Source organism: Volvox carteri (genome assembly GCF_000143455.1).
Source record: "Volvox carteri f. nagariensis unplaced genomic scaffold VOLCAscaffold_23, whole genome shotgun sequence".
NCBI lineage: Eukaryota > Viridiplantae > Chlorophyta > Chlorophyceae > Chlamydomonadales > Volvocaceae > Volvox > Volvox carteri.
This window is the reverse complement of record NW_003307566.1, coordinates 130,233-157,175: the sequence shown is the minus strand read 5'-3', so window position 1 is coordinate 157,175 and position 26,943 is coordinate 130,233. Positions and strand designations below refer to the sequence as shown.

Here is a 26,943-nt window from a genome sequence, read left to right as displayed (position 1 = left end):
GACAAGCTCCGGCAGGTGTTGCATGCCCTCTTTCGCCTCTTTCTTCTGTCCAGGGAGGAAGGGTTTGGAAGAAGGCCGCCAGGTTAATGAGGAACGGGAGGTGAGGGATACCTGGCATGGCGGGACATACCTGGCATGGCTAAAGGAATGTGAGGAAAGGGCTCGCGAGCTGGTGGCGCATACGTCAGTCAGGATACGTACCCAGCATACTACACAGTGATAGGAAAAGCAATGTGCATACACAGCGACTACAACACAACTGAACACATGTTCCCTAAGTCCCATAAAGTCGCCACGCCTACGCGACGCGCTGCAGTCTATCACGCCACACGGCACACAGCACGACCACATCCAACTGCCCGAGGGCCATGACCCAGCTCCTTCTCACCACCTTTTTCGCAGACAGGAGGGGCTGTAACCCTTCCCAACCCCGTCCGTCCGCGTTCGCGTTTGAGCCTGGGCCGGGTCCGCCTGTTGTTGCCTCGCAACCACCACACCACCATCACAACCACCAACGCCCCACCCGCGAGTACCATAGCCCTAATGCTTCCCATGCCCTGTCTTGCTACTGTCATGACCCCATCTGTTATGAAACGCAAAAGCCACAAAAAATTGCTGCACTGCAGCTCAATCATTCCCACCCAACTGAGCCACTCCTATCACTTGCCCAAAAGAGGCTCACAGATCTCCCTTCCTTACGGATCTAATACGGAGAATCACGACCTCTGCCGGAATAGTGTATAGTGTATAGAGACGAAACTCTTTCGGGCAAACAGGTGGACCCGGCATTGCCTCACCGGTATCATTGGTTGGTTGGCAACTCGCTTGTATACCGGGTAGGTGTCGGAGGACGCTGAGGCGCTTGGGTGTAACTGCGGCGCCGCGAAAACCAAATGGTGGAGTGGATTAGCTTGTTTTCTTGCGCCAAGGACTTCGAGAGCAGGGTAAGGCCTTAGCGCTAGGCAGACTCCGTCGAGACACATGTGCCCGAAAGCCCTTTGGCCATGCACCCATGGGCATCTCGAATATGAGACGCATGAAACAAACCATCGAAATTGTTTTTTCCCAAGCCTACCGCTATAGTTGGCATTTTCCCTCCACTGCCATTCACTCACTTGTACGTGCATGTTGCCGTCCTGCGCCTGAAGGAAGGTGCAGCAAGTAGGGGCCACACCCTGCAAAGCCGGCATGTAGAAGAGCGATTTACAAAAAGTATACAAATGATCCCATCAGCCGGGCAGCCAAGGCGCCAGACGGTGGGTGACCACTTTAGGATGCTGGGCTTGCCATGCGCACGGTCTAAAGATGCAGCTAAAGAAGGGGAAAGGGTCTACTTCGCAACGGGCAAACCTTGAGCCCGGAGCCCTTATCAGGACACCGCAGGGCCGCCACGCATTAAGCATACAAATCAGGCTAAGTCCACCCTGAGTCCCCACACTGCCTGGTCCCACACTGCCTGGTTCGCTTGGCTCCCATAAAACAAACCCCTTCATGCTCCCTCTACCTTCCCCAAGGTCTTCAGCCCCGCACCTCCTGTGCTGCTACTCTGTCCTCCATGGCCTGCAGCTCCTCCGTCGCATCCACCGTGATGGGCACCGTGGAGCCGTCCTGCCGCTTCACAACGATGGAGGCGCCCGGCGCAAAGGGAGTTGCGAAACCACGTGACTCCAGCAGCCCCATCAGACTGCCCACTGGCGTGTCAGCTTCCACCAGTTCCGCGGCTTGCTGGGAGAGCTTGTTTCGGGCGGTCAGGTAGACGCGCTTGGGCTGGGCGAGGCGCTTGGAAAGGTAAAGGACGACCTGGGGGATGAGAAGGGGCAGAGGCGGGTGGGTTGGGGCCTTGGAGGCGGGAGGTTGGAGGCGGGAGGTCGGAATGAGACGTGAACAGCGCCGTGGGCTCGGACGAGGCCCAGATGTGAACGGCCGGGTGAAGCGGGCTGGGGTGGCTTTCTGCCGGTGATGAACTGTATATCTGGGGTCCGGGTATAGGTGGGCCTCGTAGCCACTTGTGATTATGCCGGTGGCCTGGGAGCACACCAACTAAGACTGGTTCAGTAAGCTGCGATGGACGCGGATACTCGCATGGACAAGGGAGACGTGTATGGGCAATCCATGCTGGCTTAGTTGAGCACCAGGAGATCCTCCTTAAACCTTCCACAGGGTTTTGGTAGGCCAAGCCATCAGGGTTGGCTGGGTGCAGTTATCCTGGCCAACCGGGCGCAGATTGCTCCCTGCCCTCCTCTGCTCCCGCCCCGCGCACCTCGTCGGAGAGCGTGTATGCTTCGAGGTTGTGGTCTGCTAAGCTCAAGTGATCTTTAAGGTTATTACCCGCAAAACATAGCACCTGCTGCTTGACAGGTATACCTGCGAGACGTCGGTAAGCAGCGTCAAGGATGCGCTCGTCCCACCAAGGCCGCCGCGCCTATCCTCATACCCTCAGCTTCTTGAAGTGCTTGCTTAAGTTCTAGCACTGTCGCCTGGGCGTCAATCTGGAAGAGGCGGCTCTCCCCGGATGGGCAATTTACAAGGACACGCATTTCCTGTTAGGTTAAATGCCACAGAAGGAATTAAGAGTAGATGTTTTTCATTAAAATGTTATGTGACATGAAGGTTTCTTGGGTTCTCGGCAGTTGATGCTCGTTATTGCTGTAGACTAAGTTCCAGCGGCAGGGCGCGTAACCCATAGTGGAACCTTGTATCTTTTACAGATTACGACCCATTACGTATATGAAGAAGGTGGACATCTTGGCACATTAATCTTACAGTCGTCGCACTGGAAAGGAATGACCAGTTCCACAACCTAGCTTGTCACAGACAATCAAAACATGGACGAATTACAGTCCCAGTCGGAAAGGTAATTTCATTACTTGCACATAGTCCCCGCAGTGGTAGCGGCCTCGACTTATACTCTACCGATGCTCGTAGGGAGGCGCGCATCCTCGCCCGTCGGAAGCGCATACAGGAGCGCTTGGCAGCACTTCGGGAGGGAGATCATGGAGGTAAGACGGCAGTCCCCACGGGTCCACGGACGAGCGATGCCCCAACTGGGTCTCCGAACCATCCGGGCTTGCAGGCGGCAAGGAGGGCGAGAAGAAGGAGGAGATCGGAAAGGGCAAGCAGCAGATCATCGAGAGCAAGCGCCGGTTAATGCGCGTCAAGTACCGCACGGACCAAGATGTCACGTCGGTCCGGGTGGCTGGCGACGACCGCGAGAACCAGCACCGCATCCAGGAGGAGCAGACTCGCCAGGTGCAGGGGATTCCTTAGACTTTCATGAACGCGTCTCTACAATCAAACCCGTGTTGCGAATACCAGGGGAATGCCCGGGGACAGTGCGTTTTCGCAACACGGAACTGGCAGGGGACGGCTTATGCTAGCCAGCGTGCAGTCACCCACAGCGATATTCGGCTAGGACGCTCCCCACGCCTGCACCCACTTGTACACACGCCTTATAGCGTAGCCCGCTGGCTTAGCTCCCACACCAGCTCCTCAGAAGCGTCCATCCTGCCTGCAAAGGTGTATGCGCTAACTACACGCCTTCATGTCCTGTCCGGCCGGGGCTGTAAACTCGGCTCCTCGGTGCTTCAATCGGGGTAACACCCGCGGGCCCATCTTCCTGCCCTCCCTTTTCCCTGTACCTCGCCCACGAGGACGTCTTGAAAAACGACGGGCCGGTTACCCGGTTCCTTATCTCCTCCACAGCCTCACTGTAGCAAGGGAGCTTTGGCTATCGGTAGTAGCTCGACCTCGTATCTAGCAGGACTCCTTTGCTCGTTACCCCTCGCAGGAGCTTCGCGCCAAGCTGCTCGCTGAGGCGGAGATGAGCGCCCGGCAGAATGCGGCGGTGGCCATGCGCTGGGCGGACCTGTTCTCCATTGAGGTGCCGCAGGTGCGGAACCAACGGGACGTGGCAGAGGGTGGGAAATGGTAGGATTCTGCCTTTTGATTGTGTAAGAAACAAAGAGTTAAACTGCTGACGTGGGAAGCCGCAAACTTCAGCAGGGAAAATGGGTGGAAGCCCGCGCCAAGACAAGGGCGTGGTAGCGCGGGGGTTGAGTGGTCATGCGGCCTGTTGCAAGAAGGGCTTGGGGCGGCTACGGCAGTCCTGCGTCATCGCCTATGTCCCAGCAAGTTAAGAGGAAAGATAATAGAAGCTCTGGTCCGCCCGCCCACCAATTAACCCTGTAGTAGACTGCAATACGGTGACTATCCTCAGTGGAGCGGCTTTACGAAAGGCCTCTGGATTCGGAAGGGTCTTTCTAGGCGGGTTTGATTTCAGCAGAAGGATGGTTGAGGCAGAAGGTGATGGGTCGTAAGCGGACCGGAGATGCGGACCGCCAGCGCACTTTACAGCAGGTCCACTACACTCCATTCCACGCCTGCGTTGCTGATGGGGCGGCAGGAAATGGGACACGCATCCAGGTTCCTCGTGTTGGGGTGTGGCGTGGCTGTTCGTGGCAAATGTCGGCCGAGGGGAAAAGAGATGGTACCGGGATGAGCACCTGACACTGACCTTCCTCGACCCGGCCTCGTATGTCTTCTTTTTTTTCCGTTCAGGACTTGTATGGGGAAATTGAGGCGCAGCGGCAGGCATGTGAGCGCATCATCGCATCCAAGGACACGCTTATCGGGGAGGTGCGGACAGAGCTGAAGAAGAAGGATGACGAGTTCGTGAAGACGCTCAAGCGCCAGGTGGGGACTTTTTAGGAGGTGTCACCCAAGCACAAGCGTCGTGGTTTGAACATATTTGGAGTCTCGGGATTTGAGATTGGGAAGTGTGAAGTTAGCATCGCCTTGTCATTGATGACGACCAATTATGGCTTTACCCTGCTCCTATCCATTTACCTCCTTTTTACCCCGCTGTCCTATTTTCCCTCCCCCTCCACTCTCACCCTCCTCCACCAACCCTGCCGGGCTACCCGCGATTTAGCCCAGAGTTCTAAGGGTCGGTTTCCTTTCCGTAACATCCTCCTCCCCTTCGCATCCTCCTTGTTTTGTCGGTTGGCATTTTCAGGCGGAAGACATCGACACGTTGCTGCAGTACATGAGTCGCCAGTTTGTGGAGATGCAGAACGCATTCAAGGAGGAGCTGGACGAAATCGAAAACGCCTTTCTGCAGGAGCGCTCCGACTTGTTGGAGTCCAACCGTCGTGAGATGCAGGAGCTGTTTGACCGCCGCTCCCGCCTGGAGCAGGACTTCATGGACCGCTACCTGGCCGCTGTGGAGAACTACCAGCAGCAGCTGGAGGGCCACCGGCAGATGGACGCGGAGGAGTACCACATACTCAAAATAAAGTGAGAAGCGTGAGGAGGAAGAAGAGGAGGAGGAAGAGGAGGAGGAAGAGGAGGAGGAAGAGGGGGAGGAAAAGGAGGAGGAAGCGGAGGAGGAGGAGGAGGAGGAGGAAGAGGGGGGGAAGAGGAGGAGGAAGAGGATGGGAGCTGTGAAAGGAACCTGTGAAGGGATGCGGAGAAATAAGAGTTAAGAAGGTATATATTACACGTAGCATCCTATTAGGTGTGTGAAGGTCCCGTTCTGGATCCTTCTGTCCCTTGTAAACCACTTGGATTCCCCTAACCTCAATCCGCTCCTCCTCCACTTTACCAAACCCACCCTCCCCTCCCTTCAGCTTCACTCGCTCGTGGTTCGTCTTTCACACCCTCCCCTCCTGTGCAATCCCTCCCACCAGGTTGGAGACGGACATCCAGAACCTTGAGCAGCACCTGGAGGCCATGAGAGCTACCTACCAACTGAACACTGAGAAGCTAGAATACAACTACAGAGTGCTCAAGGTGCGTTGAGAATGGGGGTCACGTGCAGCACCACACAGGTTCCCCCCACCCGCAGGGCCACCCGACAGGCTACACACACTCCGCTGCGTTGGTCGGACCTTTGCCCCCTGTGCCTGCTATCTGCTTCATTCGCCAGCGGTTCGCCTTACCCCCTGTGCCCCTTAACTCCCACGCGGGCAAAACAGGGTATCCCGGAGCCACCACGGCCTACCTGCCTGTCCGCCTTCCGTCCTCTAGGTTGCACCCAAAGTCCCAAAAGTCGACACCTAACCCCGCTGATAACCACCGACTCGCCGATCGTCACTCGTCACCCTCCATTTCTTCGTCACGTATGTGTGCGCGCGTGCACAGGAGCGCGAGAAGGAGAACAGCACCACCATTGAGAGCCAGAAGAAGAAGCTCTCCAGGCAGCGGGACATCCTGTCCTCCCTCAAGCAGCGTTACGCGGAGACGGACCGGCGGTACCGCGACGAGAACATGCGGCTGACGGACGAATACAAGCGCATCACGGAGCAGTTCAAGGACCTGCAGAGCAAGTTCAGGCACTTTGAGCTGGTGGACACTAAGAAGTACAAGGAGGTGAGGGATGTGGGAGGGGGGGAGTGGTAAGGCAAAAGGCGAAATCATGGAAAGGACGGCTTGGAATGATAGGTGTAGTGGAGGGAAGGTGTGGTGGTGGTGGTGGTGGAGGGTTTGTGAAGGTGGGCGTTCAGGTACGGAGCTAGTGGATGATGCCTGCCTGTCTGCCTTCCTGCTTGTTTTCCTGTCTGTCTGTCTGATCTGCTTACGTACTTGCAATGCATAGCCAGCAGCTGGCTGTGCACAGCTATACATATTTATATGGTGTGTGTGTGTGTGCATAATTGCTCGTGTGATATCCTTTAGCGTTGGGTTTTGCGACTCCCGGACGACCTCCCCGGAACGGTCACCTTTCGCGGCCTCCAACCTTCGCAGGTCTGGGGCATGAAAGAGAGCGAGGTGGCGGCGTTGGTACGGCAGCTGCTGCAGGTGCGCGACCCCTTCCCCCTCCTGCACCTCTCCTGAACCCCCGCCAATCCGAACAGCAACCACCGGCGTCCGTCTGCTGGTGTTTAGTTGGAGCTTTGCTGCTGCTCCTGCTGCTGCGCGTGCTCCTGCTCCTGCTCATTTAGCTGTTGTTGCACTGCGAGTTGATTTTTCCCCGAATTGTGAGGCAGACCACAATGTTGCGCTTGGCCGAAAGGACGAAAGGATAGGCCTTTGCCTGCCAACCTTGTTAATTTCAGGGTATCCTTCAGCTTTCCCACCCTCCTGCCTCTTCTCCCACGTACCCACACCCCCATTCCCTCTTCCAGGCGGACAAGGTCCTTCACGAGCAGCAGCTGGGCTGGGAGTGGCGGCCCCCGGATGACGAGGTGTTCACGCCGGTGCACTCCTCCGGACCGGGGGGAGGCACGGGAAGCGGGGGAGCGGGAGGGGACGGCGGTGAAGAGGAGCAGGACGAGGACGCGGCGGCAAGGGCACGGGAGCAGGAAGTGAGTGCGCGGGGGTGGGCCCTGCCAGGCCGAGGTGATGGCACTCGGGACTTCACACTGGGCGCAACACTACACTACACTACATAACGCAAAATGCCCTGCCTTGGCAGTTGACATGCGCCAAGTTACCTACGTACCTACGTACCCATCCGCCCATGTACACACACACACACACACACACACACGCGCGCACGCACCGTTCACTTGACTGTCTACCCGTCTGTTTACCTGTAGGTGGCTGAGCGGCTGCGTGAACCACGCAACTGGGGTGCTCTAGGTCTGCTGTGTGACGAGGCGGGCTTCCTGCTGGACGCCAAGGCGCGACACATGATTGAGCGGCTGCCAAAGGTAGGTAGAAAGACGGACCTGTGTGTTGGGGGCCATCCCTTTCCAAAGGGACCTGTGGCTGGAGTTGACAAGTACCCGGTAACCAGGGTGCGTTCCTGGCGCACCGTTTGATAGCGCCAAGTCGCGTCATCTCATGCCTGTGTCCTTATGTCGCTGTACGTATGTACACAACAGGACGAGCAGGGTCTTGTGAAGGCGGAGGCTATCCTTCGCGCGCTGGGCATCGCAGACGGCTCTTCCTTTGATCAGCTCATGGACGCCCTGTCTGCGGACTCCACAGTGGAGATGAGGGCCAAGGGGATGGGCGTGCCGGCGGCCCGCATCGCTGGTGAGTGGCTAGGGGGCCGGGAGACTCAGGGGGGTGCTGGTGCTGGTGCTGGTCCTGGTGCTGGAGAAGCAGGGCGGCGTGGGGCGAGACGAGGGGGGTTGGCTGGCTGACTGAAGCGATGGCGCGTCTGGGTCTGAAGCGATGGATCTCGGCGCGTGCCATGCTTTGATGGATAGGGGGTGACTTTGCGATTCGTTGTTAGCGGTTAGGTAGGATCGGGCTGTAGTAGCTGGCCGCTGAAAAGGCCTCTCGAGATGCTGGTGGTCGCGCTACGCGCGTATTTGTAGAGCCGTACTGTGTACCAGCTACTACACGGGCTTTGGCATATCCTTGGTTGGCTGCTTCGCCTTTTGCAACTGTGTCGCGATACTGTAATGCGGCCAGCACATCTCGAGGGAGTATATGATGAGTTTTCCCTTTAAAAGCTGTGTCTTAACAACTAAAGCAACTCTGGACAGCGGTCACATCCCAAGCTACACCCCTTCCATATGTGAACTGAATTCGCCCAACATCACCTACGTGCACATGCGCAGATGAGAAGGGTGAGCGCGGACCTGCTGTCCTTGTCCATCCCGATGACGCCGTACGGCGGCTCAAGGCCTTTGTGGAGGTGTACGGCACAGGGCCCAGCCGCGCCGGCGGCGGCGCCATCAGCGGCCCGCTGCGCGTGCAGGGCCTGCTGCGTCGCGCCGCGGAACGCGAGCAGGAGTTTTGGGCGCGCATGACGCACGTCATCAGCGACAAGGGCGTGCGTGTGTGGCGTGCGTTGGAGAAGCAGCTGGAAAAGTACTTGGCGCTGCTGCAGGAGCGGTCCGCCAGCCTGCGCGAGGTTGAGAGCCTGCAGCACCAGAACAACGAGCTACGGGCGCTGCTGAACCAGTACTTGTCCTCGCGTATCAATGAGGAGCTGCAGATTCCACCTACCCAGGTCATCTAAGAGGAAGAGGGGAAGAGGATTGCGCAAAAGGCTGCGGAGGATGGGACTGGGCGCAGTGATAGGCAGCGGCAGGTGTTAGGCTGGCTGGCGTGGAGAGGGGATGAGGGAGAAAGATCGAGCGGACGATGGCACCGAAGAAGCCGAGCTCGTGGGTGCCGATCCTGGTTTCCCGCTCTGCCTCAAGGGACTCATTGGGCGGTTGGTGGGGACTAGCGGCTAAGTGGTTGCGGCGATTTGGGCGAGGGAAAGGAGGAAGGGGACGTGCGTAAAGGAGTGGGGTGAAGTCCGAGTAAGGGGCCAGGAGTGCAAGGGTGTGAAAAAGGAGGTGTGATCCGGACGCTGCGTATGTATTTGAGGGGAGGCGAGCGGGCACACGTCCCCGTTCGGTTGTGCGCTGTATGGCTGCATGTGGGCCAACCCATCCTCCCCTTTCCTTCCGAAACGTCAACGGAACTTTAACGGAACTCAATACCTGGCGCGCGATTGCATGTGCATGTGGAAAAAGGCAGTCGTGCCTGTGGCGTGATATATGTATATGTGGGTCACGAATTATGTTGGCTTGTGCCTTATGTTGTTGTTGTTACATGGTCGTGGGTGCGTTCCCCGTACCTGCAAACCACCCTAATACGAGCCGAGGGCTCAAGGGCTGCCAGATCGCCTATAAGCACCATCCTAGCTCGCACTTCCAACGAAACAAGTGGTGAAGGATACCAACGACCAAAGGGAACGATTTGCGGTGTTGCGGTGGGACCATATGCGTTCCAGCATCCTTGCCAGGCGTTCAGGTTCCCACTTCATAGCGTCCTTCATATGCTCGAAGCGTGGGAAACCCATATCAGATCTGATTTTGTCGTACACCGGACAGTCCAGCAAAATGTGCTTCTCATCCTCGATATGGCTATCAGTGCCGCGGCAAGGGCATACTCGCTCCTCCCTAGGTATATAACGCCGTCCCTTACGCGCTCTGTTAGCCGCCAATGCCCAACAGCAAAGCCTAAACTGCATAAGCTTGCGGTTCGCTGAACGCGGGATAAACATTGTGATATGCGGGAGCACCTCCTTCCTGCCCGCTTGCTCGGCCGCCAGACCCATCCAATGCTTAAACTTCGCCATGTGGATTCCCGGTTGCTTGCCGTCTGACGGGTACACGTCAGGCTGGACATCTAAACGCGTATTCTTCCAACCACTCACTAATCGGTCCTTGGACTCCAAAACCACACCTTCTGGCATTGGGCTGTCCATCAGCCACTCCACTCGTTCGTCTACCTCGTGTAGCCCTTGCGGGGCCTCTTTCCATACGTCGTGCCCCAAAAAACATAGAAAACGGAGGAGTAGTGTCCCCCATCCGGCCCCTTCGGGCTTGTGCCTTATAACACACTCACTTGTCGTGGGTGCAGCTCGCTTCACTAGTGTCTATTGTTAAGCTGTCGTAATGCGGTACCGCGTCCCGACGGTGGTTAGCAAGCTGAATGCGCGCCTGTGAGAGAGACACAGACTGGAACCGAGCCGCGAAATAGGCAAAGGCTTAACGCTAGGATTTGCCGTTCGAGCATAGCTGATGCCCCAGGGGCGTGGGAACTATAACAGCTGAAATGTCGACTCTTAAAACAGCTGCAGACGGACGCCTCGGACCCTGATGTACCTTAGAATCGCCGAACCCTTGCCAAACATACCGTACTGCCACGATATTTTGGTGACACGCAATTGGTATGGCGTCACCAAATGCGTGTCAGAGGAAAAAGCTCTAATGGCAGATTTGTTTGCCCATCGCCAAAATAAATGTCACCAATATGCCGTACGCCAGCTCTGCGGTGCCTAACCTGTTTCGTTTGGTTGACAGATTGACTTACTTGCGCTTCATCTACGTGCTGTATTTTTCCTGCGGTTTTCTCTCAGAGCAACGAACGAATGAACACAGTAACAATGCACTGCATCACGGCTTTACCCACCGCATCGAACATCAAGAGCTCCCTGCTCACGAGTCACGGGCCTGCATTCTGGGCTTTCCCTTCACACCCCGCACCAAGGGCTTTCCGCGCTAAGGGCTTCCCCTTCACGCCCCGTTCAAATTGCTTTCCCTTCACCCCCCCTTCACTCGCACCAAGGGGCCTTCCCCCTTCCCGCCCTTGCACCAAGGGGCCACTAGTTTCCGAGTGTATCCGATGCACATTCACTTTGTAGCAACGAACCTCGTTACCATGGAGGCGACTGCGGAGTTACATGTTACCACTTTTCACCTCACGCATCTCGACGTGCGTTCAGTCTCCATAGCATATCTTCGCCACACCGCGCCGTTCTGTCCTCACTCCCAATTGCAAGGCCACTCTTACCCTGGCTGCGTTTCAATCAGCCGTCTTCTCTACGCCTCCTTCAAATTATCCTAAAAAGCCAACCTTAAACCTTATCCCTCAATCATTCACCTCACACATGCATACATACATATCTACTGTATATTTCGACACCTCACTCACTCACAGATACATACGTTTCAAAATCCATAGACGCATATTAGGAGGCCCTTGAAGTGGCTGTATCGATTGGCACATCGGCACATTGCCAACCATATATACACAAAACACAGAGACACACATACGGCCGCATGGCTCCTTTGCAGTTCACACCACATCCTGCTCCCTTATCACGACCTGCTCCCTTGACCGACCAGACACAACATACTGGCGTGTGAAGAACACGGCCTGTTGATAGGTTTTGGGCAGCTGCACCGCCACCTGCAACTTCCTGCCATTAGCGCCATTTCCCCACTGAGCCCTGTACCATGTGTGCACGCCACTCGCCACACCTCTTCGAGAGGCCTTAAGACATGAAAGCACCTGTGCGCACCCCACCAGCACATGGCCTCTTCACGGCGTAGTATACAAAAACCCATCATACCTGACCTCAGCTCAGCTCACCTCGTAAAAAACGACTCTCCATCCCCACATGCCGCAGTGGCTTTTCACCCCCCACAGTCGCCACAAAAGCGTCTCCAAACACAAACGTACATACATACATACAAGCTAACGCACATACATTCTTACATACATACAAACTCGCATACATACATATATATACCCACACCTTGCGTGTCACCAAGATACGTAATCTCTAGACAGCCATTGAGTCCATTACGATGTTTTGATATTCCTGTCTCCCATATTTACGAATGACATCTTAGAGCTGCTGGGCCACACATCAACGTATGGGTGTTGCCAGCGCAACTGTGCCGTACCGTCTGTAAATGGAACGAAACCGAGGGGCTGCCAGTGCGGACTTCCAAATCAGCAAGGAAGACTGGAGTCTAGGCAGCTTCTCAACATGGGCTGCAAAACAGTTTGGCGACAACGATGCTGACAAAGCTGCTTAGGAGGCTGCTCGTTGTCGTTGTCGTCCGCCAAAGCAGCAGCAGCAGCAGTAGCAGCAGCAATTTTGTGTCCCTTGGCTATGGTGGAGACAGCTAACCCCCAGCCGCGTTGGCCTTGGCCTCTTGTATCCTTTGTGTTATCCTGTCAAATCAAAAAACGGACCGCAAGCAGTCTACAAGCTTTCCTGAATGCACGTCACGACATGCATGACCTTGACTTCACAGTCGACGACCTCGAAGCCTTGAATCGAACGCAAGGCCAGGCGACTGTCGTACGGAAGTCCTGTGCAGCTGTGCAGGGTCTCCGGTCGATTAGCTCAGTCGCGCCCAAGGTCAACAACACACATGCGCCACTTCAAAACTCAGGACCACCACCACTGACTATTTCCATGCATGCATGCATGCACCCACCACGCCTCGCGGCGTCTCACCCTTCTAAGACCCACCGGCGAGTGTTCCGCAGCTTTACACACCACACAGACAATGATCGCATACCCGATAGCCTGCCGTCCCTAGCCCTTCTCCAACCCACACTATTTCCCATCTCTACACGCCCTCCCTTCCTCTCTCGCTCGCTTGCTTGCTCGACGTGTCGCGTACGAAGTTCAAAGAGCCTCCCTGGTTCATACAGAAATATTACAACATGGCGTTTGCTGTCCTGCGCTTGTTCCGGGGCTGATCGTCGCTGCGTTGCTTCCTGAGGTCCATGAACTCATCTCCCGCATTGGCAAACAGTCTTCTCAGGTTGTAGACGGTGAGCTGGTCCAGGGAGGCCACCGTCACGTCGGCGGTGCGGAGCTTGTACGCGGGGTAATCGGGGGATATTGCCACAGCCACGGCCTGCGGAGCAACAGGGGTTGGGAAGGTGGGAGATCGCAAGACACAAACATCAACAAGAGGAACAGCTACTGACGCCCAAAACGTCAACTGCCAGGGTCTAAAGCCACGATGCCATTTTCTGCATTATGTGAGGCGAGGGGGGAAGAGAGACGGAAACAATGAGCATGCGGTACCAATCGGCTGGCTAGGGCGCAAGGGCGCAACACCTCAGGCTATCTTCCCGGACCGCGGGGTTTTGGAAGCGCAACGTGTGTACTTCCTAACCCCCCCTGCCCCCTGCCCATTATATCCTCACCATTCTCTCTCCCACCCCTCCTCTTCCTCACCCTGCACCTCCCCTCCCCTCCCTCCCTCCCTCCCCCTTCACTCCGCACCTCCCCTTCCCCTCTCCCTTCACTCCGCACCTCCCCTCCCTCCCTCCCTCCCTCCCCCTTCACTTCCGGAAGCACGGGTCGATGACATCACACCGCTAAGGACTTGCTGGGGGCAGTTTCGAACTTTTTCGACACACGGACAGCAGTTCACTTCTCTCGCTTCCTCCCATATGATCCCCCCTTTCCCCTTCCCCCCCCATTTCACCCAAACCCCAGTACCCCCCAGTAAACCCCCAGTACCCAGTACTCGGTACCCCCCAGTGTCCTCACCTTCATGGTGCAGTTGTGTGCCGCCGTCACTGCCTCTGGAGTGGCGCCAAACACCGCGCACATGTTGGGAGGTCGCTGCATCTGCAGAGCGGCTGACAGGTACCGCTGAGCAGTGGACTCCAACTCGTCCTCCGCTGTCACCTGGGGGGACAGCCACACCACAAAAACGCAAAAGAGAGGGAAGGAAACAGCGGTGTAAGGGAAGGAATAAGATAAACTGCTGCAGCATAAGCCCCAAATGAGTCGCGGAATCATGCCGCAGGTGGGGTGCAGGCCCGGGGTAGAGGGGCGCCGGGGAATGCGGAAACGATTTGTAGACATGTAGACCCTGAGCTGAATCTGACATACAGTTACTACTCAGCAAAAGTGTACTGAATACGAACAGAAAATAACAGAATGATAACAACAATGTCATTTATAATATTATACACTATACATTACATATACTCTATACCCAGAGCACGTGATTCGGTGAGAGTATACACGGCCGTAGGGGCTGATACCGACCCCTTCCCGCAGTGGCGTCGGGTATCGGCCCTCCTCACACACTCCGACCTCTCCCCATACGCAGCCGCCCGACACCGTGCCGCCATTCTCTTACCTTACGCAATACGGTTCTGAAGCCAAAACAATTCCCGAGGCAGGCACATTTAAGCTGCATTTTCGCCTTTTCACCCTTCTCCCTGCCTTCCGTAACCGTCACCGAATGACCCCCTCGACTTTTGCAATCTCGTTCAGATTATATTCCTCGTCTCCCCTTTGCCCCTGCCAGAATGCCACTGCCAGAATGCCCCTGCCAGAATGCCACTGCCAGAATGCCCCTGCCAGAATTCAAATCTCAAACCCCAGTTATACTCACCAGCACCTGGAAATGATCGTGTAAGTGCATTCGTTCCAAAGCTCGTCGTACAGTCGCCTTGTCCAGCACCGAAACCAGCGCTACAGGCACATTAAAGCTGGTGAGTGCATTAAGCCAGTCCCGTACGCCTGGCTGCGGCTCCCCGGCCTGGTGCGGCTGCAGCTGCGGCTGCTGGGATTGGGAGGGCTGCTGCTGCCGCTGCTGACCCGCCTCCAACCCGTCTCCTCGTTCTCCGCTGCCGCCACCGCCGCCGCCACCGCCGCTACCAAGCCCTTGTAGCTCCGCCGCGTACGTCTCAGCCAACTGGTACGCCAGTGCCCGGGCCTCGCGCATGCTGCTCGTCCAACCTAGGACCTGAAGTGATGTTGAATAAAAAAATGGAATCCAAGCAAAACAATACGGCAGGGAGGACAGGAGGTTTATCGGCCAAAGTGTGGGGATTTGAAGGCGGCTGTTGGCGAAATTTGAAACTCCCATGATGAACGTAGCGGCAGTGGTATGGATGGACATTAGGACCGTGAATGTGGAAATAAATGAAATATCGAAAAGGGTTTAAATTTTTGCTATCCCGGTGTCTGTCTATTCAATTACCTACCTATATGGACGCCGTACGACACCGTACGCCCCACCCAAATATAATAGTATTTTCTGTAGGCTTCTTACAGGGCCCCACTCACGTCCATAATGATTCTCTCTGGTGCTGTGTTGTGCATGCTCAGTCGAGCTAGAGGGTGCAGCGGCAAGCCGCGCTCAGCCGCCACCCGACGCCACGCACGGCGATATGCTCCCGCCGTGTCCGCAATAACCGTGTCAAAGTCAAACACCGTGCCGTATGCTTCGTCAGGTCGCAACTGAAACCGCATCCGGAGGGCGCCCCCCGCCTTCAGCTGTTCGTTGAGAGCGGCCACATCAAGGCGCCTGGGCTCGCCTCCGTGCCGAAACTGTAGGAAACCCTGCGATGGTTGGTAGTTAGGCGGTTAGACAGTTGGCAGTTTATATGGATAGTGGATGGGAAGGTAGATGTACGGATGTTTTGGAGCAAGACGCCGTGGCGAGAGGGGCCGGAAGGTGTGCAAGCCGTGAGGACGGAAGAACCGACGTGGGAGACTTAGCGCGGTGAAGCGTGCGCTGCTATTAGAAGCACGCGTTTGGAGGTTGAGGTAATGGCAGGCGGTGGTACTCGTGACAACAAAAGCATATGTTGGGTAGGTGAACTGGGTCGGGTTCGGGGTTGCGATGCAACTAAAGAAAATCAATTGCAGGCATGGATGTCACGTGCGGATGGGTATACCCCGACAGAAAGTCCGCTACTCGTCCTGCACCTTGGGACATAGCATGTCGCGCAGTTGGACGGATAGTAATGCTGGTGCTGGTGCTGTAGATCCGGCGTTTGGAGGGACATGCAGCAAAGTGCGACTTGCGAAGCGCGCAGGCCATGGACAAGGTCGCCAACGCAACCAATGCCAAACCGGCCAAGATAGCGTGAGGGGAGCAAGCAAGGAATACTGGGTATTGAAGACAGAGGCCTGCGTCAAGCGCACCTCGCCGTACTCCGCGCCAATGCGCTGCGGAGCCACGATGTGCGCGTAAGCCCGCCGTGCCGCTGGCGAATATGATGTTGAGGGCTGCTCCTCAGCTTCCTGCTCCTCTGGAAAGCTTGCGTGCCCGTGAGCGCGTACAACCAGCCGCGGCGCTACTCTACGACCGAACCGACGAGAACCGCTCAAACCTACGCCGCGCGATCCGCATGAATAGGATAGCTGTTGCTGCATCTTCGAGCTTCCTCAAATGATTCGTTACTTTCTAACACAGGCGGGCTCCTGCTGCGTTGTTTTGCAAACAAAATTACTGTGCAAGTGCAGCCCTAGTTCGCAGTATCAGCCACAGTTAACAACGCAGATAGATATGAAAACCTTTGCGACAAGTAAGCTAAGTTAGAGCTTTCACGATGGGAGAAGCCGAGCTTACACCGGGTGGTGTTTCGCAACGCCAGCGCGGACGAGTACGGCACAGCCAGGACCGGCAAAAATCTTGTGTAAGTCAAACGCTCCAAGCAAGCATGAACAGCTTTGCAGATATTCTGTATATTACCTCGTTATCATTTTGTCCTGTTTGCCCCCAACAAGTTTGGTGAAAATGAGTGTCAAGTGTTGAATACCAGTAGTACAGGCCCATGGAAAAGGATGCTTACACCTGAGCCGAAACTTTAACCCACCTCAATCTTATCAAAAAAAACGTATGCAATCATGCAAAACGCGCGGCGCCTTGCATTTCGCGTCACGGGTCTGCGTGTCCACCCCCCGCTGGACTTGGCAGGACCTGCGTGCGCTGTCACAGCCACGTACCCCACCGACACGCCCATCCCGTGCGCAGCCAGCCTATCCTCAGCTGCCAACGATAACCTCACGACATCGGTCCCCAGCTCGCGCGCAACCTTCTCAACCACCTGCTCCGCACAGGCAGATAGCACGACACCACACAGTGCCATCACCAGCAGCAGAAGCGACAATAACAACAACAGCAGCAGTAGCCGCGACAGTAGCAATCGCATTCCCAATCCCGTATTGCATCGTTACTCGGAGCTGGTGGAGGCTGGCAGTCTAAAACGCGATGACCAGCAAGTGAGCCAACCGCGGGCCGACAGAACCGCTCCTAAGGACGGGAGGAGGTGTTCGGGGGGAAAGACGAACCACACACGATTGAAGCTGCTGCCAGGGCAAGAGAGTGTTCGGGGGGGTACCCCCAAACTGAAGCCATTGCTGCAGCTTAGGACCAAGCGGCGGGTGGCCTGGGACCCCGGCTTGGGGGGAAAGGGGCAGCTGCGGGTTGGGTGCATCGTGAGGCCCAAGTCTCGTGAGAAGTTTCCAGATTATGAAGTTCCCCTAAGTTCCAAACCCACAAGGCCCCCCCATGCGGCCCTTCCGGATCCGCATGCAGCTCGCGCTGGTCCGGGAGCTCGCACGGCTGTACGACGAGATCTGTGCTTACAAGGCACAGATGGACTCGTACCATCAGGCCACAGCAGAGCACCAAGTGGGTTTCTTTCGCGTGTATGTATGTATGTACCGGTACGTGTGTCGGCGTTGCCCAGCATCGGTAGTTGCGTTACCCTCCAAAGGGCCCTCCAGGTAATGAGGCCCTTTAACGACTATGCTCATATACATGTGGGAAAGACGTGTGCGTGTGTGTGCGTGTGTGTGTGTATGGGGCCCCCCTTGATGGCGGCTATGTGGTTCTAGTCACATTGGACACGCAGAGTCCGGGGCCGGAGGGGTAGATCGGGCGGGGTGTCCATGGGGGTTACAACCGCAAGCCACGGAGCTGGTGAAGTAACGGCCTCCACCGGCCGATATACAGAGGGCAAAAATCGGAGGCGGTGGGGAAGGGCCCGGAGGTAGGTGCCCATCGGATGCCCTAGCGGGTATTTGCAACGTAGGGTGTTTTTGCCGCACGGATGGTGATGCAATTCATCCACACTACGTCCCGCCCCTCGCTTCCCTCAAAAAACGGAAATAAATGTCGTCTGGAAGGCTCGAAGACTGAAGCGGCTTCAGGAGCTGCTCCGCGAGGAAGAGCAGGAGCGGCAACGGCGGGTGGAGCAGGAGGAGGTGCGGCGGCGTCAGGGGCGGCACGGCGACGCGGCTTTGGCGGCAGTACTCCCCTCCTCCTCCTCCTCCTCCTCCCCCTCCTCGCTGTATGGTGGGTGATGGCTCGGATGGAACTGGGTGGTGTGTCTTGGGGGGGAGGGGGAGAGGGAGGGGGAGGGGGGCACACCAGCATGGAAATTGGACTCTTCATTGCACTGCACAACCGGCACCAACGATTAACGAATTTTTTTAACGACCTCTCATTGTATGAAAGCTTCCCGCTTTTCAAAAGGATTGTTGTATAGCTTCACACGGTTGGAGTTTTTTTACCGCTTTTCGGCCCCGTTTGCTGTTACTGAAGACGCGTTGTTATTGGGGGGGGTCATGTGGGTCGCGTTTATTCCTGTGTGTTTCCCAGGTTTGGTCTCAAAGATGGTCAGCTCCGTCTTGAAGGTGGCGCCTCTGATGGGCGGCAGTACGGCAGGACCTGCCGACGGCGGCGCCGCTGGCGGCGGCGGTGACACTGCTGACAGTCCGTTGGCTCGCGCCCGTCAGGCGGCAGTACGGCGGGAGGAGGTGCTGCAGCGGGAGGTCGGACCACCGCCTGAGGCTCCAGAACCACCCAAGGGTAAGTACGGCAGTGTACGGTACGGTACGACGTGATCGATCCCTCATTACCTACTCTCCCATCGCCATCAGTATAGCTATACCCGCCTTCCGCCGACCCGCAGCTTCACAATCCCTCACACCCGACCGTTGGGGCCAACTGTATCCATGTTTTTAAGGACTCCACCACCCCAACCGAATCAGTCGTTAGGCAGTACATGTTCCCTCTTTGTGGCGTTACCACCCGGTAAATGTCATCATCTCCTCACACACAACGGGTAAGTTCGTCCGTCAAGGGACAGCGCACAGCGCAACTGAATACCCAACACGGAAAACACATCAACTGATTCCTGATGGCGATGTCGACACGGCGCCACATTGCCCCTCTGTCCTGTGTCGCTCTGTAGGTATGTACGTCTGGGGCAGTGTGGGTAGCGGCAAGTCCATGTTGGTGGCCATGTTCTACCAAGTAAGCAGGGGCCGGGACATGTGACCGTATGTATGTATGTATGTATGTATGTATGTATGTATGTATGTATGTATGTATGTATGTATGTAATGTGTGTATGTATGTCGGTCTATTCGCTTGACGATTTGATGCTTTTCCTTACGTTGGGGCCTGTTTAAACGCACACACGTTTACACATCTCAACGACCCCAACCGCACTCCAACCGCATTCCAACGACCAGGCCCTTGTGGAGAACGCGCAGCTGCCCGCCACTCGGTGGATGCATTTCAACGCGGCCATGCTGGAGGTACGGTGTACGAACTGCACGGCCACCGTACCTTGGCCGTACCGAATGGCTATGCCAGGATTCTTGCATGGCCCCCGCAATCCTCGTAGGCCAACAAACTGCAATCAAGTGAAAAAAGGGTTGTTGCGAAATAAACCTGTAATAACTATCTGCTATAACCCATCGTCTCGCATGATGTTGATATTATGTTGTTACAGGGTGGTATAGCTTCACCAGCAGCCCCCTTTCCCGAGGCAGTTCCCTGCTCTCCCCTGCGAGAGGGGCACCCTAATCCATTCACCCCATCCAACTTCAGAATGTATTCGTTGGGTTCAGCAACTCACCACCAGCATCCAACCAAATCTAGCGGATCAACGGCGCCACAACTTAGTTCCTGGTCAGCTCGCAAATTGACATAATCACGTCCTACACCGTCCACAAGATGGGGGCCCACCTCCCAACTCAACACCCCTCACACACCGAGGGATCGGCAGGCGGATTTGAACCCGGAACCTCCGGGAGCAGAAGTCAGGCCTTAACTTCTGCCAGCCACCTGCCTGTTTTCCAAACTGCGCCCTCCCGCTCTTCTCCCTCTCCCCCTCTCCCCCTCTCCCCCTTCCCCCTTACCCCCCCCTACCTCCCCCCTACCTCCCCCTTACCTCCCCCTTACCTCCCCCTTACCTCCCCCCTTCCCCTCTTTCGGTTCTTTCGGTTGCTACTATCTTGCCCTGGCAGCAGCTTCAATCGCGTGTGGTTCGTCTTTCCCCCTTCCCCTCTCTACCAGATCCACAGTCGGCTGCACCACCTGGACCGGGAGCGCTGGAGGCTGAGGGAGGACCGGGAGCGCCTACACCACCAGCACCACCACCACCGTGAACAACAACACGTACAACAACAGCGGCACCAAAATGACGCCTCCACTGCTGCTGCTGCCGCGGAGGCGGTTGACGGGGCTGTTAGCGATGAGTTGGAGGAAGGAGTGGAAGATGAGGACGACCCCGAGGCGACTGTGGTAACTGCAGCAGGGGGGGGGGGCTGTAGCGGCAGGGGGCCTGGAGGTGGTGATCGGGTGCTGGTGGGGGCTGCAGCACCCGCGGCAGCAGCATCAGCGGCAGCGGAGGAGGTGGACGATCTACCGGTTCCGGAGCATCTGCAAGGTGTGTTTCGACATTGGGACCCCCGCCAGGACCCCGAAGTACGGCGTCAGAAGGAGGCCAAGGCGGCCATGCTGGCGGTACGGCGGCACATGAGGTATGTACGGCAGAGTATGTTTGGAAATGCTGTGTATGTGTGTATGTATGTATGTTATTGATGTGAGTGTGGTGCCAACGCCCGCACATATACGCGTACACGGGAAGAATGGGGGTTTTAAGAGGCTGTACGGCATGTGCTGACGCTGTACGACATTCTGCCCTGGAGTGCAGGCTGGCTAGACTGGGGCGAAATGACCCCCGGACGCTGGCAGCGGCTAACGCCCAGGTAGGCGAGTTGGGAGGAGTGGGGGTATGGTGACTACTTTGCATGGTGAACACTCCCCAAGGATGTGACCCCTCTCCCTAAATACACATACACACACATATACACACAAGCACACACCATACACACACATACACACACATACACACACATACATACACATACACACATACACACACATATACACACAAGCACACACCATACACACACATACACACACATACATATACATACACACACATACACACACATATACACACAAGCACTCACCATACACACACATACACACACATATACACACACAAGCACCCGCCATACACACACCCTTACACACACGCTCTCCACCCCGAACTTCCCTCGCTTTGACGCCACGTGCACCTGCCCCCTTTGAAACGTGGATGGATCAACAACGCATTCAAGTCCTAAACCGCTCCAATAAAAGTAATACATATGCCCTCCCATTTGCCCCGATCCACCTTGTTCTTATCCAATCCAATCATTTCAGGGCCTTATGCGCGTGGCTGCCAGTTTTATTCGGGGCCGGGCTGGGGAGCCGGGGAGTGGCTGGGGCGCAGGGAGGGGGCCCTTGGCCTCGCTGCTGTACTTCGATGAAGTGCAGGTGGGTGGGGGCTAGGGGCGGGATGGTGGGGAAAGTTGGGGTTTCGTGGAGTACGGCAGAGGGCTAGGTGAGGATTTTGTACGGAAGGTCTGCCTAGGTACTTGTGCCCCTCGGGCGCACTTCTTCCCACACATCTTCGCATGAGAGGAGGGGCGCGTGGAGGTACACGCACGCACGTGTCCGCGCTCCGAAACTCCTTTTTTGGTGTTTTTTTGGTCCCCGTGCAGGTCACCGACGTGTTCAGCGCCGTTGCACTCAAGGTGTGTACGACATCGACGTGTATTGTATTTGTTTGAAAGAGAAATCGTTTTGTTTCTTTTTTTGTGCTAGTTGTGAGAGTGTGTGTGTGTGTGTGTGTGTGTGTGTGTTCATGAACTCAGCCGTGAGGATGAAGTGCTGTGGATGGCACCAGAGCAACTATCTTTGCGTGTGTATGCGCGAATGTATGTATGTCTGCATGTATCTCTGTATGTGTAAGCCATGCCTAAGCGCTATGGCTATGGCTATTTGGGCGGCAGTCGCTTGGTTTCTTAGTTTGGCCACCGACATTTAGTATCTTTTGCACTTCTGCATACTCATACTCTTCCCCCCTCGTCCCCTCCCCTCTCGTCTCCTTTACACCCCCACCCCCACACATACATATATACATACACTTCCCCCTCCGTCTCCCCCCTTATCCGTCTATTAATACTGCGGAGTATCCGTCCGTCTATCCCTCCCTGGTATCAACATCACTCGTCTGTGGTTCGTCTTCTTACCCCTTATCCCTCGTCCTCCCCTTCCCCCTTTCCCCTCCCCCCTTTCCTCTCCCCCCTTTCCCCTCCCCCCTTTCCCCTCCCCCCTTTCCTCTCCCCCCTTTCCCCTCCCCCCTTTCCCCTCCCCCCTTTCCTCTCCCCCCTTCCCTTCCCCCTTCCCCTTCCCCCCCTTCCCCCTTCCCCTTCCCCCCCTTCCCCCTTCCCCTCCCCCCTTACCCCTCCCAGGGGCTTGTGGAGGCTCTTACCTCCACGGGCTGTGTATTGGTGTGCACCTCCAACCGCTCCCCCGGGGAGCTGCCCCGACACGGGCTTCACGAGGACATGTGGGCGCACTTTGTGGAGACGTGAGAACAGCTTGGGGGGTGGGCTTGGTGGGGAGGGGAATTTGGTGGGGAAGAGGGCCGGAGGAGAGAGGGGAGGAGAGAAGGCTGGAGAGAGGGGAAGAGAGTGGCAAGGAGGGAGGCACGGAGGGAGGGGAGAAGAAACGAGAGGAGAGAGGGGAGGAGGGATATAGACAAGGGGCACAAGAAGAACAGTACCACACGGACAAACCCAGAATTCTCACCCCGCCCCGATCCCAACCTGCAACTCACCACCCGCCCGACTCCTTGCGTCAACCGGCAGTGGTTGTTTGCCACCAGTGGTATTACCACCACACATATATAACTCCCCCACCCTCCCATCTACCCCACGCTCCCACCGGCGTCCCAACAGGCTGCTACAGCGCTGCGCGGTGCACGAGCTCTCCTCCTCAGCCGACTACCGCCGCATGCTGCTGGAGCAGGGAAGAACGCAAATGGAAGCGGCAGTAGCAGCAGCCGCCGCCGCCTCAGGGACCGCAGGCAGCGGCAGTAGCAGTAGCGGGTCGTGGCCCCCGCTATCCCGCAGCTACATCCTGGCGGCGGGTGCCGAGGGCAGGGCGGAGCTGGAAAGGGTGTGGAGGGCGCTGGTGACGGGGCCGGGGGGGGGCCCGCCGGGTAAGGGGAGTCGTACAGGCGGAGGCAGCGGCGGCGACGACGACGAAACTGCTACTGCAGCAGCGGCAGCCACGGCGGCGGGGTCCGCGCCGTCTGAGGGAAGAGCCGAGGAACAGCAGCAGTGTCATGGGGAGCAGGCGGCGCCTCTGAACGTGCCGGTGAGTGTGTTGTAGTGGGTGGGTGAGGGTGAAGAGGGTGAGAGTGAAGAGGGTGAGCATGGAGAGGGTGCAGGGTGAGCCAGTTTTTATGACTTGCGCCGCGAGAAGGAAAGGGCGAGTGAGTGAACGAGTGAATGAGTGCGGGTGTGACGGACTGACGGACGGACGGACGGACGGACGCTGCCTCAGTCATTTCGTTAACGTTTTCCCCACCTTCCCCCTCCTTCCCCCTCTTCACACCCAACCCGGGGCATGGCTGAACCGGCGACGTGGGCACCGTGCGGCGGGGGCCCCCTTCCAGGTGCTGTTCGGTCGTACACTGGAAGTACGGCGCAGTTCCCCTTGCGGTTCCGCCGCCTGGTTCAGCTTCCCGGAGCTGTGCGGGCGGCCGCTGGGGCCCGCCGACTACCTGGCGCTGTCTCAGAGGTTCCACGTGGTGTTTGTGGAGGGCGTACCCGCCATGTCCTTGCAGGTAAGGGGGGGGGAGGGGGGGAGGAGGACAGGAGGGAAGTGTACACAGCGCATATCCTTCCGAACCTGGTGATGCGAAATTTTGAAGCTGGGGGGTGACCAGCAGCGTCTATAGCAGCAAAATATCGGAGGGGAATGAGGGGGCCGGGGAGGTGTGTGTGGTGTGGAGGGTAGGGAAAAGGGGAGGGGGCGGAAAAAAGATGGAAGGAAACAGGCGAGGAGGTGTGCGTGTCTGATGGTGTGTGTGTGTGTATATGTGTGTGTATGTGTGTGTATGTGTGTGTGTATGTGTGTGTATGTGTGTGTGTGTGTGTGTGTCTGTGTGTGTGTAGGGGGGAGAGGGGACAGTCCTCCGAAATTTACAACTTATTGTGCCGTACAACTCCATTTTGTTCCGCAGTCACCTGTCTAACATCTTTACCCTGGTCATCATCGCTCGCTCATTGTTCTGCATTGTACTGTACTGCACTGTACTGCACTTTAGGTTCGCGATCAGGCTCGTCGTTTCATCACCCTGATAGACGAGCTGTACAACTGCCGGTGTGTGTTGGTGGTGAGTGCGGAGGTGCCCCCCGAGGAGCTGTTCTCCGGGGCGGAGGGCCAGGAGGGGATCCTGGACCTGGAGAGCCTGCAGTTCGAGACGGCGGTGGAGGGTGAGCGTGTGTGTGTGTGTGTCTGTGTGCGAGTGTGTGTGTCTGTGTGTGTGTGTGTATGTGGAGGGGGATCGTGAGGGTATGTGAGTTTGGGGGGAAGGTGTTGGATGTAGGGGATGGTATGCTGGTGACGACCTACATACCTACATACCTGCTTACCTACTTACCTTCACACACTCACAAGCTCGCCGCTAAAACCCTGAGTCCTCCATTCCCTTTCCTCCACCCGTCACTCGGCCACTACCCTCCCACACTGCACTGGTGTCCCCCCCCGTTTGTGGTTGCTCTTTCCCCCCCGAGCCCCTCCCGCTTCGGGGCCCGCGATTCCAGATCTGACCTCCTGCTCACCGCCACCACTGGCCCCCGTGTGGGTTTGTTGTGTTGTGGGGTGATGTGAAGGTGCGAGATTGCGTCGTGACGTGATGGCGGCTGGCGGCGTGGCGCCCGTGGCGAGCAGCCCCGCGGCCCTGGCGGCGACGGTGGGGGCGCTGGGCGGCGCGGAGGAGCGATTCGCATTCCGCCGGGCCGTGTCGCGGCTCCTGGAGATGCAGTCGCCCCAGTACATTCTGGGAGCGTTAAGGTTGCGGCAGCAGCAGCAGCAACAGCAACAGCAGTAGCACTAGCACCACCACGTGAGGTGGTAGGTTGTGTGCTGCTGAGCGAGGGGGCGACGATGTAGCTATGCGTGCGCTATGCGTGTGATCCTGATGTGCATGGTGATCCTGATAGCGGGGAGCGGTCCGGACTGTAGTTGTGTGTAGTGCGCGGCCATGTCATCTGGAGGGAGAGATGCGGGCGGCAGGTGTCGATGGTGTCGGTGGCAGTGGTGATGGGGGCGCATGGTTCCGGGCACTTTCCATTACATCCCACCATTACGGTCAACCGAATCTTGTTCCGGCCGGTAACCGACTGGTAAGGTAGCCTATCAGCAAGGTAACCCTTCGTTAGAGTAACCCTTCAGGCCGGTAGGTAACTCCCCTCTCGGCAGCACTTCCGGGGCCCCACCCTACCGACAGGTTGGGCCGGAAGGGTTACAGATCGGTGACCGACCGGTCGAATGTATACGTGCCATAAGGGAAGAGAGGAAAGAAAAGAAAGTATGAAACGGTAACTCTCAACCTGCAGATGGGTCAGCCTCGGTGGAAATTCTGCCAGCAAACTCATTGCGATACTCATTGCGTATGCCCCTATGGGTCAAACTGCACGCCAGGACGAGGATGCTCCAAAACTGGCGAGGTCCAGCGTTGTGGCACCGTGCGTACCGTACTGCTACAGGGTACTTCAGGGTCCCGTCCGCTTGGCGGATGTCCGTTGTGGGGGGACTGCCAGTACGGTCAGTACGACAACATATAATACCTTAGCCGTGGTCCAGTTCGCAAGCATTGCGCACTTTTAACCTGCTTATCGTTGTTGCTTTTGCAATAAAGAATTGATGCACGATCTAACCCAATCGATATTTAATGCAAGTGGCGCGGTATGTAGTTGTTGATTGTTTGCTCACAGGCAACCTATGAACAAGACTTAACTTTGTTTACCGGGTGTGGATATGCTGATATGCTTACGGTGATCGTAACGATAAAGATAAAGCTCCGGTATAGGTACCCTATGACAGGTCCACAAGATGTAAAGTGCTTGGTGACTGCGGTTCCATCATTACCCCTCAATTGAAGTTACGAGGGGTTATCGTTATAACGAGATGGCCTCATCCGCCATGCGTCTTCTGGAAACCAATGCAAGGCAGGACGCACAGTCCTTTGTTGCCTTCGCAGCGCCATTGGTACATGGGGAGGGGGGTTGTAATTGTATACGACAAGGGGTTGCTGTTTGGGCGGCTGTTTGAAGTTAGTTAGGAGTATCGTCCAAGGAGTGCTTCGTAATAAACCAGCATCCCATGCGCCTGCTCGCACGGATAATTGCCAGCCACATAGTGGTGCTAGGGATGTAACACAGCAGCGGAAGTCCACGATCTCGCACGAACCGACCCACCCACCCCGCCGCGTGCAGCAGCGCATATGTGCATGCAGCCTCCCCGCTGTAGGTGTCCAGCATCTTGGACCGCAAGTATCTTCCCCTGCGCTTAGCTTCAAGACTACTGCCAACCTTTCCACTGCTTTTCATGCTACTGGACGCCTCCCGGATACCCTATCCTATCCCCGCAGGTCGCATTTCCGATTACGAACATATACATGGCTTCCTGCGCGAGAGAGGCTTCAAAGTATCATTGTTGACGGAGTCCAGCAGCAAGCACGGACGAGTATACCCACATTTCGCGCCCATTTCATACT

At 56.7% G+C, this 26,943-nt stretch overlaps 3 protein-coding genes across 3 annotated transcripts; 2 read left to right on the top strand and 1 right to left on the bottom strand.

Moving 5' to 3' along the window:
• The first annotated feature begins 2,731 nt into the window (after positions 1–2,731).
• Positions 2,732–9,374, top strand: VOLCADRAFT_81425 (uncharacterized protein). Its single transcript, XM_002951344.1, has 13 exons — positions 2,732–2,854; positions 2,926–2,999; positions 3,074–3,249; positions 3,788–3,889; positions 4,558–4,692; positions 5,015–5,295; positions 5,688–5,790; positions 6,142–6,369; positions 6,745–6,798; positions 7,125–7,304; positions 7,539–7,652; positions 7,827–7,958; positions 8,522–9,374. The coding sequence occupies exons 1-13, from the start codon at positions 2,826–2,828 to the stop codon at positions 8,915–8,917; spliced, it is 2,004 nt and encodes a 667-aa protein (XP_002951390.1). The 5' UTR covers positions 2,732–2,825; the 3' UTR covers positions 8,918–9,374.
• A 3,540-nt stretch (positions 9,375–12,914) lies between these two features.
• On the bottom strand, positions 12,915–16,393 carry VOLCADRAFT_61265 (uncharacterized protein; the record flags this gene model as incomplete). Its single annotated transcript, XM_002951250.1, has 5 exons — positions 12,915–13,118; positions 13,763–13,903; positions 14,622–14,842; positions 15,295–15,574; positions 16,163–16,393. The coding sequence occupies 5 exons, from the start codon at positions 16,391–16,393 to the stop codon at positions 12,915–12,917; spliced, it is 1,077 nt and encodes a 358-aa protein (XP_002951296.1).
• A 7,463-nt stretch (positions 16,394–23,856) lies between these two features.
• On the top strand, positions 23,857–25,221 carry VOLCADRAFT_34918 (uncharacterized protein; the record flags this gene model as incomplete). Its single annotated transcript, XM_002951343.1, has 3 exons — positions 23,857–24,006; positions 24,490–24,638; positions 25,113–25,221. Coding segments are annotated over 3 exons (408 nt in total), but the record flags the coding sequence as incomplete, so codon positions are not given.
• Positions 25,222–26,943: the final 1,722 nt, after the last annotated feature.

Coding starts and splice junctions, on each gene's coding strand:
- VOLCADRAFT_81425 (XM_002951344.1), top strand. CDS start 2,826: ATGGACGAATTACAGTCCCAGTCGGAAAG. Junction 5,296..5,687: donor TACCACATACTCAAAATAAA/GTGAGAAGCGTG, acceptor CCCTCCCACCAG/GTTGGAGACGGACATCCAGA. Junction 7,653..7,826: donor TGATTGAGCGGCTGCCAAAG/GTAGGTAGAAAG, acceptor TGTACACAACAG/GACGAGCAGGGTCTTGTGAA.